The 13,110-nt window shown below is 34.1% G+C and overlaps 1 protein-coding gene across 8 annotated transcripts in view; it reads left to right on the top strand.

Moving 5' to 3' along the window:
- Cntn1 (contactin 1) overlaps positions 1–13,110 on the top strand; it is a 343,845-nt gene that overhangs the window by 276,293 nt on the left and 54,442 nt on the right. For all 8 annotated transcript variants that reach the window (XM_046436255.2, XM_058576455.1, XM_046436256.2 and 5 more), the window contains 2 exons: positions 3,178–3,327; positions 12,897–12,967. In XM_046436255.2, the coding sequence (XP_046292211.1) occupies positions 3,178–3,327; positions 12,897–12,967 (221 nt within the window). The remainder of the gene's footprint in view (positions 1–3,177; positions 3,328–12,896; positions 12,968–13,110) is intronic.

Raw genomic sequence — 13,110 nt, forward strand, 5'->3', positions numbered from 1 at the left:
CATTATCAGGACTCACTCAGGCAACTTTCAAAAGTTTAGAATACAGGGGATTATGTTGGCTGGAGTTATTCTTGATGAAATCTGTTTTTAGTCCTTAAGTGATTCTAGTCATTTCTGAGGTGGTTTAAAGCTGCAATCAGTGTGGTATGATGGCCAAACACCACAAGCATGGTTTTCAGGCAACTACTGAGAATTATTGGCCTTGCTTCTGTTTTCCTCAAAAACCAGTCAAAGTCTTTGAGTCTTCTGGCCTCAAGGTATTTGTAAATAGATCTATGGGTTAGTGATCATGGTGGTTGCTAAAATCAAAACACCTAAAAGAATCTCACTAAGTACAAAGGTAAGAAGTATAGTTTCCTTCTTCACTTTTTTTTTTTTTTTTTTTTTTTGGCTTAAAATGTATACTCAAAACTAAAACCAAGATTTAGAAGCCTATCCAGTTAATGCATAAGGCATTTTAGTTTTTTTCTAAAACAAGCAATTTTTAAGTCATTAGCAGTTCTGGTAGAGCATATCCTTAATTTATAGGTTTCAAACTCTTTTCTTAATCTTTCAATAGGCACATTCTGGAAATCCCTCTTCTTGATAACCACTTTCTGTTCTCCTTTGAGAAGATTGTTGGCATCTCTGAGCCAAGGGCTCCCCATTGTGTCCACCTTCTCAAAGCCTACTTATTTTGCTTCCTTTCTTCCTTTCTGTTATTCAAATCAAAGGCCCAGGTCCTTACTTGGAATCCAAATCCTCCTGCAAAATGACCCCAGTTGACTCTTTCTACTTAATCTCCCACCATTCTTTGAAATAATCTCTATGATCAAGTATGAATTTCTTGTCTTTGACTATATCCCTGATTTTTTGTGTGATTTGGGGTATTTTCATAGTGGACTCTCACATCTGCCTGAAATCAGTCTACTGGTTGCAGTCTGCACTGTGTATCCAGCTAGTTCTTCCTGTTCTCATCCAGCAGATACTTGCTCCTGCCTGTTGACTACTCAGCTTCTTGGAAAAGTCCCAGGGTAGCCTTGGCCATCAGGAGAACACCACATCCTTGCCAAGATGGGCCACTTGAATGCTTCCAACATTTCCACTCTCCAGGTGTTTAAGCAATGCCAAGGTTTTGCAGTATAGGCAGGAGGGGATTGGATCAGTCTTTATTAATAATTTCAAGTCTTTCATAATAATTTTTTCTTAAGCCCCCAAATTCACAAACTCACAAACTGACAAATAGTTCCATCAGCTTCTTCCTTTAAGCCTCTGCATTAGTTTCCTATGGATGGGATAACAAATTTCTACCAACTTTGCAGCTTAAGACAACAAAAATTACTCTCTCATAGTTCTGGAGGCCAGATGTACAGAATCAAAGTTTTGGCTGGGCTGTGCCCTTTCCAAAGGCCCCAGGGAACAATTTATTCCCTGTCTCTTTGGTTTCTGATGGCTCCAAGTGTTTCTTGCCATATGACTGCATCACTTCAATACTTATGGTCATACTGCCTTCAGCTGTTTATGAGTTTTTCCTCTGTGTCTCTTATAAGGACACTCATCATTATATTGGGGCCCATTCAGATAACCCAGGATGATCTTATCCAATATCCTTTACTTAATTACAGCCTTAACTTAAACTGAAAAGGGTTTGCCAATACCTTCTTTCCAGTAAGGTAACATGCACAGGTTCAGGTTATTGAGATTTAGACAGGGACTTATCTTTTTTTTTTTTTTGGTGAGGGGTACGATGTAAACTACTATAGCCTCATAGTGTCTTTTTCCATAGGGGGCTCAAGACCACTGAAATGCATCCAGTGAGGATGAAGGACTGCCCAACTCAGGGTCATAACAACTCATTATATTCCCCCTTTACTCCATGAAGGGCCCTTTGCAATCCAGAATTTCACTTTTCCTCTTCTAATTACCTAAAAAGAAAAGTGCCTAAGTATATCAAATAAAACAAACAGATTCTGATGATATGCAAGGGAAGAGTGGAACAGAAATAAAGTAGAAATAAAGAAGCAGAACAAAAACAAGAGGGAAAGCCAAATTTTTAATCAGAATGTCAAAAATTTATGTCAAGTCTATGGGCTGGGGTTGTGGCTCAGTGGTAGAGCACTTGCCTAGCATGTGTGAGGCACTGGGTTCAATTCTCAGCACCACAAATAAATAAATAAAATAAAGTTATTTAAAAATTCTTTAAAAAATTATGTCAAGTCTATAGGACAAATCTATAACAAAATAAGAGAAGAAATAGCAAAACTAGCAGCAGAGTGAGAAATGAAACAGTCTGAGCTATAAAAGAATTTTTCTAAAAGTAAAACTGAACACCAGGATGCTTTGCATTTATTATGGTAATGGGTACAGCATCTTAAGAAGCTGCATATTCATAGTTTGCACTGCAGACTAAAAATTCCCTAAATATTAACATAATGAATCACAAGACAAGCCAAAAGAAAAAAAAATTTCCAGATAGGTAGTGTATAGGCATTTGCATGCACATGTATATGTAAGTTAATTATGAAAATCCTGTAGAAATATTTTTAGAGAGCTTAAAGTAAGGCATAGATCTGTCTTGGTTGTATATCTTATCATATCTCAATTAAATAAGCAAGCTAAGGTCATATCCTACCCATAATTTATAATTGCCTATTAGTATTTAGTAACATGAATTCTGAGTACTTTACTAGTATAATATTATTATCACTGCTCCAGATGATCTAAGTACACAACTGTAACACCAACAACAAAAAAAAGGTCATAATCATTATCCTTTTTCACCCTATTAGTAAATCTTTTGCTATGTGTAGACTACCCCTGTGGCAGTGCATAAGCTTTTTGTGCTAGTTTTACCTTTGCCTCTGGAAATCTTTCTAGGTTTTACCTCCAAAACACTGCTTCTTGTTCCTCAAGCTGTAGTTCCTGGACCAGCAGCATCAGCATGACCTAGGAGCTCCTTAGAAATACAGAATTCGGTGCCCTACCTCAAACTTCTTATGTTGCATGTCTTTTTTTAGTTCATTATTTATAATAACTTCTTCTCTTACTTACTTGAACTTCATATTCCTAGTTATCATTTTTATTTTAATTCCACATAATATGTACATTCTCTTCAAAAAAATGAAATGAAAATGAAAAGTGATACAAATAACAACTTAGGCAACTAATAATCTCCATTTTAATATTTATTTTATTTAGATCCCCCAATTATTGAAGGAAATATGGAGGCAGCAAGAGCAGTGGACCTAATCCCATGGATGGAGTATGAATTTCGTGTGGTAGCTACTAACACGTTGGGTATAGGAGAGCCCAGTTTACCCTCCAACAGGATTAAAACAGATGGCGCAGGTATGTACAAGAAACTAAATTCCAAAAGGTTTATAAATGTGGTCTCAGTCTAATAAGTAGAGGAAAGTATTTGGAAATAAATAATGCTCTAAGGTAAGTGATTCATCTAAAGTGTATGTGTGTATGTATTTCACACATGTGAGTATTCTATATCAAGGCGGCCAAAACCCCAAAACAGGAAATATTAAGATTTGAATATTGTTGCATAATTAATGTAAGGAAAGAAGTAAATGGAAACCACTGCACAGTCTACCAGACACTATCTTAATGAAGTTGGCATTTAGAAGATAGACTGTAATGTACATTCTGAATCTTAACCAGGCAGATTCTGGATTAAACAGGTTCCAGGATTTAATCTAGAAGGTTAGTGATTTTTTTCACTTCTGAGGCATTTATAATTGAATGTCCTTGTGGTTGGAGGGTGTGGGCAGAGGGCAGAGGGACAGCAGGGTATGGAGAGAATTTACTGAGGACTCCTCAGATCAGTGCCACACGTGGGGAGTCATAACATCCCCAAGACATAGCCAGGATGTGTTCTTTTAACATTAGGTATAACTCAAGTACTCTTTTATCATAGCTCAACTTTGGCTATTCTTCAAATTCAGGTTGGCATTTTTATGCTAATTACCAACTCCATTTAAATAGCTTTTACTGAAAGAAGCACTCTTTTTCCCTTTCCCCCTGAATTAATTAATTAAATAACTTCTTTCTTTCTTCAACTTTGTTATACATGACAGCAGAATGCATTTCAATTCATAGTACATATATAGATCACAATTTTTCATTGTCTCTGGTTGTACACAAAGCAGAGTCACACCATTCTTGTTTTCATACATGTGTTTAGGGTAATGATGTTCATCCCATTCCACCATCTTTCTTACCCCCATGCCCACTCCCTTCTCCCCCACACCCTGAATTTCTAAGCAAACTGTTGTTTTGATTCTAATGATAGCTCTTCATTTATCATTCCTGTATATCAAAAGGATTTTGTTTTTGTAAGCTCTCTGAGTTCCTTTATTTTTATTTTGACTATACTCTGCTAAACTTCAGCGCTTTATTTTGGGGAAAAGTTTGGTTTTTTTTTGGGGGGGGGGTACCACGGATCAAACTCAGGGTCACTAGACCACTGAGCCACATCCCCAGCCCTATTTTCTATTTTATTTAGAGACAGGGTCTCACTGAGTTGCTTAGCGCCTTACTTTTGCTGAGGTTGGTTTTGAACTCAAGACTCTCCTGCCTCAGCTTCCTGAGTCTCTGGGATTACAGATGTGCTGTTGGGGAAAAGATTTTAAGCAGATAACAGCCTATCATATAATCATATAATCCTGCTGTGCTCTCTTAATACCACTTATCCATGTTGCTGGCTACCTCAGTTACATGGTATAATTTCTAAACTTCTATTTCTAATGTCTTTAGTTTTTAAAACAAACTGATTCCCAGAGACAACCATTAATAAGCTGTCTCTCACAGTTTTATATAATTTCATCAAATTTATCTGATGAAAGTGATGATCCTTAAGTGAAGAAAATAGGATTAAGATATATGGTGTGTGGGGAGTGTTTTCACCTAAATTTCATTTAACCTCATGATAATAATACCATATAGGAGAACTGTCCTTATGATTGTTAATAAGCAGTAGACTGGGGGACACTGGGTAGTTTGCCTAAGTTAATACACCTACTTGTGCGATTCAGAATTCAAATTCAGATCTGTCTGATTCCACTGATACATTGAGCTTTTCTCATAAAAGCAATATCTCAAGCAGGATCTTAAAAATTCATTTGTTTATGTGAAGCTGTATTAGAATTGCATTAGAAGTTTGAATCTATTTAATCCTTAACTAAGATGTCAGAGATGTCCTAAGTATTATTTTTATTTATTTGTTTTAGTGTGTTCACCTAGGAAACAAAAAGTGTCACCTCTTCTCTACCTCCTAGAAATCCCTTAGGATATGGAAGTCATCTAAGTCAAAGCTGTCTGAAGCACAGATGTACAGAGCCAGCACCCCTGAGTTTATTTTTATTATTATTATTCCCTAGAGTCACCTGTGTTTGCAGTGGAGGCTACTGTTTGGCAGACTGAACACAGTTGCTCTTTCTTGAAAAATATAAAGAAAGGAAAATGGGGCCTGACTGGACCAGTGGTTTTGACCACATAATTTTACACTGAGAGATCATGCACTTGATTTGATTTAACAAGCATTTTCATTTTTAAAATAAAGTTGGAGAAAAATACAGAATGATTAAATTGGTCTAAGCAAGCATTTCAGTTACAACACTATAACATACCTACCTCAAATACAAACCTTTTTAAACAAAAACCTCATTGAATTTTATTAATTTTCTGTGATCTCTTGATTAATGTCATATAAACCAAGTCTTATCTGGACACTGTTTCTTGAAGTAAAAATGGTTCACAGACAGGAGGATGTTTTCCTTTGGCACTGAGAATAGAAGTAGACCTCCCTCTTTTTACAAATTTTATTAAAAACAATATCTTTAATATTTTTCTCAGAGAAGGATTTGTTACATAAGTTCATCATCTGGACATGATTGCTATAGGATTTGTCTTAGGCTTATTTTTTAAATACTCAAGTAGAAGTAATGAAATTAAATGTTTTTAAGAGCAACAATAAAAATACCAATGTCTCAGATTCAATTTAATTGTTTCATATCTGGGTCTCTGAATATAGTTTGTATTTAATATAATGCCTAGAAGTACCTTGCTTAATACTAGTGGTATGTACCTCTGAAGAATTTTCAACTTCAATGTTTTCTTCTTATTATATTCTAGGGGAAAAAATGTTTCAAAGTAATATCAAACCCCAAACTGTGGCAACCAACTTATTTTTTGCATCATCTCTTACCTTATTTTTACTCAAATGGTATTTTGTTAAGGATTTAACTTCCTCTCTAGTGTGCTTAGAAAATAAATTATTTTAAATGACATCATAGGCAAAAGAGCAAACACAACTATGAAATGATAAAGGTCTTAATCTCAGAACAAGGTGAAGCCCTGTAGTCATAGGGGATGATTCATTTACTTTGTGAAAAACTAAATCCTGTAACCTATAACACATTTATTAATCTATCATCAGAAAATGCTTTAGGAATTTTGATTAGTCAACTTTTAGGTTGCCACCATTCACATGTGGGACATAGGTTGTCAGACATAATGCTTCACTCTCTGTTCTGCTTAAATATATATTTTTTGTTCTTTTTTTTTTTTTGGTATGCTGATTGAACTCAGGGGCACTCAACCACTGAGCCACATCGCCAGCCTTATTTTGTATTTTATTTAGAGACAGGGTCTCACTAAGTTGCTTAGTGCATCACTTTTTGCTGAGACTGGCTTTGAACTCGGGATCTTCCTGCCTCAGCCTCCTCAGCTGCTGGGATTACAGATTTACACCATACCACCCAACCTCTGCTTATATTGCTTCACTTAATTTTCATGACAGCTTTACAAAATTATGATTATTCCTGGTCTGACATGAGGAAGATTGTACCCAGCTAATGGGAGGCAGAGTTGGAATTCGAATCCAATTCTTCCAAATTCTAAATGTTTTGCTCCTAAATTTCTATCTGAAGACAGTGCACAGTACAGAAGTTCCAAGCCATTGATCCTCTGTGGAATCATAGCATCATCATTTGGAAGCTCTAGGATCTGGAACACATTATTTAATCTCTTGGAGCCACAGAAGTCTCATCTTTTTATGGGAATCAATTGTCTTATGGGATTACTTTTACGATTTAAAAACACAGGATAGCAGCATTGTGGTACATAATATTTGCTCAATACATATTTATTATGCTATTAATGTTAATTTTAAAATTTCATATGCTTATAAAAATATGGTCTTCTGTCTACTTTGTAATTGATCACCTCACTTGGCAACATATTTCCATTTTTAAAAGCATAATAGATCATATTATTTCATATAATTTTTTATCGTCTTAAAAGAATCATTTTATGTATTCACAAAATAAAATTCAACAGAATTTCTCTTTTTTGTTTTTCCTTTCATCTACTTTATTAAAAATGAATATACATAAAATTGGACATTTACATTTTTCATTCTTACAAAAAAGTAAAAAAGACTTTCTAAATGAGAAATATTTGTCTTGTCATGTGCGATTATAACGACTCTAAGAGATGCCAGCATATGTTATGTGGGATAAAGGCTAGTTTCCTTTTGATGGAAAAGTTGATCTGTGCCTCATTATGCTGATTGAAGAGAGGTGACATTATCCAATGCTGCACATGCCCTGCTCTGTCCAATTACTTAATGTCAAGATCTCAGAGCACAGTTGAGTGTATTCTTTGGATTCAGACAAGTGTATTATAAAATGGATGCTCCCAAATGAAGAATTAGAAGGCATGTTTGTAATTCATTTTAGCCCTTTTAATTTTGACTGTAAGAAAGAGATAACAAAAACATCCTTTGAAATAATGAGTCATTGTAAGATATATTCCCACAGCTAATAGCTCTGCAGGTGCAGTTGGTGAATTGATAGCCTCAAATGGTGCAATCAGGTTTATTTTGACAGCTTTGTGTTTATTTGCCAGTTCAAGCCAGTTTGAAGGGGAAAAGAGGAAAAATAACAAAACCAGAATAAACACTTTCATGTTATGTATTAAGTCTTAATTTCATGTCCAACAAAGCTAGTATTTCTTTCATTTAGCTTTTTCCATTTCTTTCTTTTTTTCTTTGTTTTTTTTTCCTTTTTTTCCTTATTTAATAAAAGACAGGAATGCCACTAAGAACATATTTTATAGCTAGTAAGAAACTACTATGTGAAAGTAAGTTGTCATTAATAATTAAGTAGATAAATCATTTTAAAAGAATTAAAGAATATAGATTGATTTTTAAGCCATCAGGAGACCTGAATTAAAGTTGGCAGCTTCTCTACTTGTGAGTAGTATAACCTGGACAATTAGCTTCTTCGGGATTCATTTGCCTTTTCTATGAAATGGGGATAATGCTACTTCTCCATGTGCTTCAAAGTGTTGTGTGAGTGTCCAATTAGGTGAGATAAGTAAAAATAATTCAAAAGTTGTAGATAAGTCTGTTGTTAAGCACGGATCATTTTATTCATTCAGCACTTTTATAAATTTTGGACAATTAACACATTGAATTAAAACTAGTAGTGTACACTTAACCTCTATCATCATAAAGAACATCTTCAGGACTTGAAGCAAATTGTATTTATATTGTTATCTTTAGTGCTTAACACAGCATATTGTCCATAGTTACGCAAAATTATTTGTAGAAGAAAAAGGGAGAAATAAGGAGGATAAGCTGGCAGTACTGACTACCAGACATTAATAGCAGATGGTGAAAAGGAAGGTGTGATCAAAGCAACAGTGGGATTTACATATTATGATTTAAAAGGATCTACTACCAAATATATTTTGTTTTGTTTGAAAACAAGCTTAACATCTGTATTAGATGATTTTGGTTTTCATACACACAGAAAGGTAAACTAGAAATTAACAAATATTTTACTTTATTTAAAGAAATAATCCATTACTGGCTTGGATTTTAATTATGAATTTTATTATGCATATAATTATTTCAATTTATTTCATTCTTTTTTGCCTATCTAAACACTATCTGCAGCTGACTTTTCTTATAGGATCATTGCATTGAGCAATTAATAAACTTACTCTACTCTCCTGTTATAATTTCCTATTTGAAAACAAAGCCTATAATAACAAACAAACCTCCAATCTCTGCCTGATAAGATGCTGAAAAGTTAATATTTTTGTGAACTATCTTGAAATCTCTTTATTTTTATCTATAATGGAAGAACATCAATTTAACATAGTAGATGCATTAGAACTGCTAGCAATCTGCTCCGCCATCAAAGTAGGATCTCATGAGTTACAAAGAACTACTTCTATTTGAATATCCAAATATTTTACAATTTGTTTCATTTTATTTTTCACTAGATAGGGAAGAGGGTTGGGAGGGAAAAGGAGGGGGCAGGGGATTAGCAAAGATGGTAGAATGTGAAGGACATCATTATACAAAGTACATGTATGAAGACTTGAATTGGATGTCAACATACTTTATATACAAACAGATATGAAAAATTGTGGTATATATGTGTATTAAGAATTGTAATGCAAAAAAAACAATAAGCAAAGTACATGTATAAAGGCATAAATTGGCGTGAACATACCTTTATACAGAGATACGAAAAATTGTGCTCTATATAGGTAATAAGAATTGTAATGCATTCCACTGCTGTTGTGTATTAAAAAAATAAAATCAATAAACAATTTTAAAAAATGTAAAAAAAAAATAGAAAAAAAGAGTTTCGTGTCACAGTAGATTGGGTAGAAAGAGGGAAGGGAAGGGGAAGGGGGATAGGAAGGGCAGCACAATACAATAGACACTAGGATGGCCCTATGTATAAACGTGGCCATATAACCAGTGTGATCCTGCAATCTGTACACATGGAAAAATAAGATTACAGACCCCATTTGAATCAAATGTATGATATGTCAAGATCATTGTAATGTTTCGAGCAACTAATAAAAAAATTTTAAAAAAGAGTTTTTCAGAATTATATATTTAAGTGCTTAAACATAGAGACATAAAGATAGAATAAAACTAGGTGTTAAATTGTAACCTCTTTGGTTCCCTAGACTAGAATAATACTTATGGAACCATTTAAAATCTCTTACTAAGATATTTGCTTTAAATCATATTGAACTTTTGATGCAACTTAAGCTGAAAAGTTACATTCATGTTTAAATTTTTTGTCTGTAAAAGTGACTTTTCAAGTCAAGGAAATAATTAACAACAAATAAGTAGTTAATATATTCTGAGTCAAGATCCAATCTTTATATATTCTATTTTCATAATTTTGGTTTTGTTACAAGCCAGTTTCAACCCTGTTAAATAAAACATCAAAGCCCAAAGAGATATTTATATACAAATTGTTTAAGTATTGAAATATAAAAGGGAGATTGGCAGTATTAGCTTCTTTTCATAGGAAAAGTAATCATGGCATTGACTTGATTTTCTTTTTTAAGTTTTCTGGACCTGTGACTGTAATACAGAGGCACTCTTATAAAAAACCTCAAGGGAATCGCAGTTAGACTGAAATGATGGCAAAAGAATGTGTTAAAATATCCCACTGTTTTTACCTTTCATAGTAAAATTACAAATATTGCTTATTCATGATTAATATTTTAGCATTTTTAAAAATATAACTTAAATTCGTTTTAATGATTTATTGTTTAAATAATGTCCAGTTTGTTTTCTGTTCAGTGTGCTGAAGCCTGGAGCTAAACAGACTTCCTTGTTCTTATGGTGATTTACTTGCCTAAAAAAGTCAACATGTGGCTAGGTCCTCCTGTGTTACCAGGGCCAACGGGAGGAAAACAAAACAAAACAGCATCTAACTGCTCTGTTCTCAGATTCAAGTTAGATGTGTAGGTTATTCACAACTCCATCTGTGAAAAATTCCCCAAATCTGCTAAGGCTACAGGTGAATATTTAAGGCAACATGGGGAAAACTAAGTCAATAATCTAAGTAAGATATCAAAACAGAGCTACTTTTTACTACTTTTACTTCTGTGCTTTTCTTCATTGTCTTGTTTTCAGCAACATGAGCCCAACAGGCAATATTTGAGGAACAAATCAATCCTGAATTATTTGCTTGAAGCATGTTAAAAAGCACTTAAACATAAAGTGGTAATATAAACACACTCTAACTTTCACTCTGTTCTTATCATAAGGTTAAAAATGATTATAATGAAATGCATTACATTATAATGTAACATCCTACCTAATATACTTGTCCCAAGGAAGGCAGTGTTTGATTCAACGAATTGTGGTATAGTTTATTATTTTAGAGGTATTTTTGCAATTATTTGCCTATGATTACTTAAACAAACAAACAAACAAAAAACCTTTACTCATTGATTATTAGACAATAACCTTTTTTGTTTTTCTATAGCATGTGGAATTTTAACTTCAGAACATGAGTTATGGAGTTAGAAGAGTTTCCAGAGTTATTTTAATATCCTAGTCTTCAATATGTGTTTTAACTAAAGAGCTACAAACAACTTCACTTTTAACAACCCTGTGCACTGAATTTTACCTTCTAACATTCACTGTGGTAACAGTTGAATAATAAATTGAAATCACTCAGGTTTTTTTTTTTTCATGAGAAAAAGAAATCATCATATAGTTTTATAAATATAAGGGAAAGCATGTATTTTGTTTCTGTGCAATAAATCTACATATTTCATCTAAGAACTTACATAGCTAACATGATGTTTTGAGGCTTGTCTTTTTTTAATCACAATTATTTGTTAAGTTCTGTACTTCAGTAAATGTTACCTTGCTATGACGATTCTGAGGAAGATAGGACCATGTCCCCTTGGGAAGGGAATTGAGAAGAAATGACAGTTCATCTCTTGGAAGAGTTAACTGATTTGGGAATAATATCTCCCACTGAGCCAACACATTTGCATGGGGAATGTACACAGCTTATGGAAACCCAGACCTCGTCCTAGGCAGCCAGTAGCTGGGGCATGCTCAAAACAGACAAAGCATCATTCATCTGCACATCTCCAGTTAGAGGCCATGTCTACACATCTAACAAGATACAGTGTCTACCCTGAAGGGATTTCAAGGAGTGAGAAAATAAAAAAAAAAAAAAAAGGAACCCATTGGACTTGGCAGTTAAGATCAATTTTGTGAAATAGTGATTTTAGGAATGTGAAGAAGTGGAAACAGATTGGGGGTTGTTAAAAAGTGATTATGTAATGAATACAAAAGACGGTCGGTCATGTATTCATTCTTTCACACACTTCAGTGACAGGAAAGGGTGTGATGGGTTTGGGATTAAGAGGGAAGCAGCATTACAAGAAAGTCCTTCAGAGCAGAGAGACTGCACAGTGAGAAAACTCTCCAGCAGAGATTGAGACTGAAAGATGATGTAAGAGGTTCCGGAACAGAAGGATTGGAGTCACTGATGGGGCAAGCTTCCAAAAGAGACTTAGGAATTGGAAGTGAGAGCATAAGAGATAATATTAGATTTATTGCATTTTTCTTATATCCACATATTTGGGGAAACATTATCCACTGTTAATATAAATGTATGGAATCTTAATATTTATTTTGTAGAATGAAGTATAAAACTGGCAAAACAGTAAGTTGTGGGAAATTTGTAGGGTTTCAAGTGAGAGCTCTAAAATATTTTCCAATACAATATATAATCTTAAAAAATCATTTTAAATGGAAGGACACACCACACAAAAGATGGATGAGGCCAGTTTGCTTCACTGTCCTTTGCTGAAGGAAACCGGCACATTTCCTATGGCATGGAGTCAATTTTTATCTTGGCAGTAAAACAGATTATTACAGCTACTGTGAGCCATTGTTATTATAATTGAGTGGGATCATGCAGGCAGCTTGTTTTTCCTAGTGAAAGAAAAAAATCATGTTTTCTGTGGTAAATAAGAACACTATCATCAGAAAAAAATTACATAGTCTCTGTTTTTGTTGTTTCATGTTTGTTTGTTTGTTTGTTTGTTTGTTTCAGCACCAAATGTGGCTCCTTCAGATGTGGGAGGTGGGGGTGGAAGCAACAGAGAGCTGACAATAACATGGGCAGTAAGTATTGATTGAACTGAACATATTATAGGGTACTTCTATACTGAACTACAAACACATTTTATTTTCTGAAATAAATTCAAAACAAAGCAGAATTCTCAATCCACAAACAAGAGTGAATTACTTCTTTTTCTTTCTCTGGC

The sequence above is a fragment of the Marmota monax genome, unplaced genomic scaffold (assembly GCF_021218885.2).
Source record: "Marmota monax isolate L192 unplaced genomic scaffold, Marmota_monax_Labrador192_F-V1.1 WCK01_AAM20220418_F8-fsc00012, whole genome shotgun sequence".
In the NCBI taxonomy this organism is placed as follows: Eukaryota; Metazoa; Chordata; class Mammalia; order Rodentia; family Sciuridae; genus Marmota; species Marmota monax.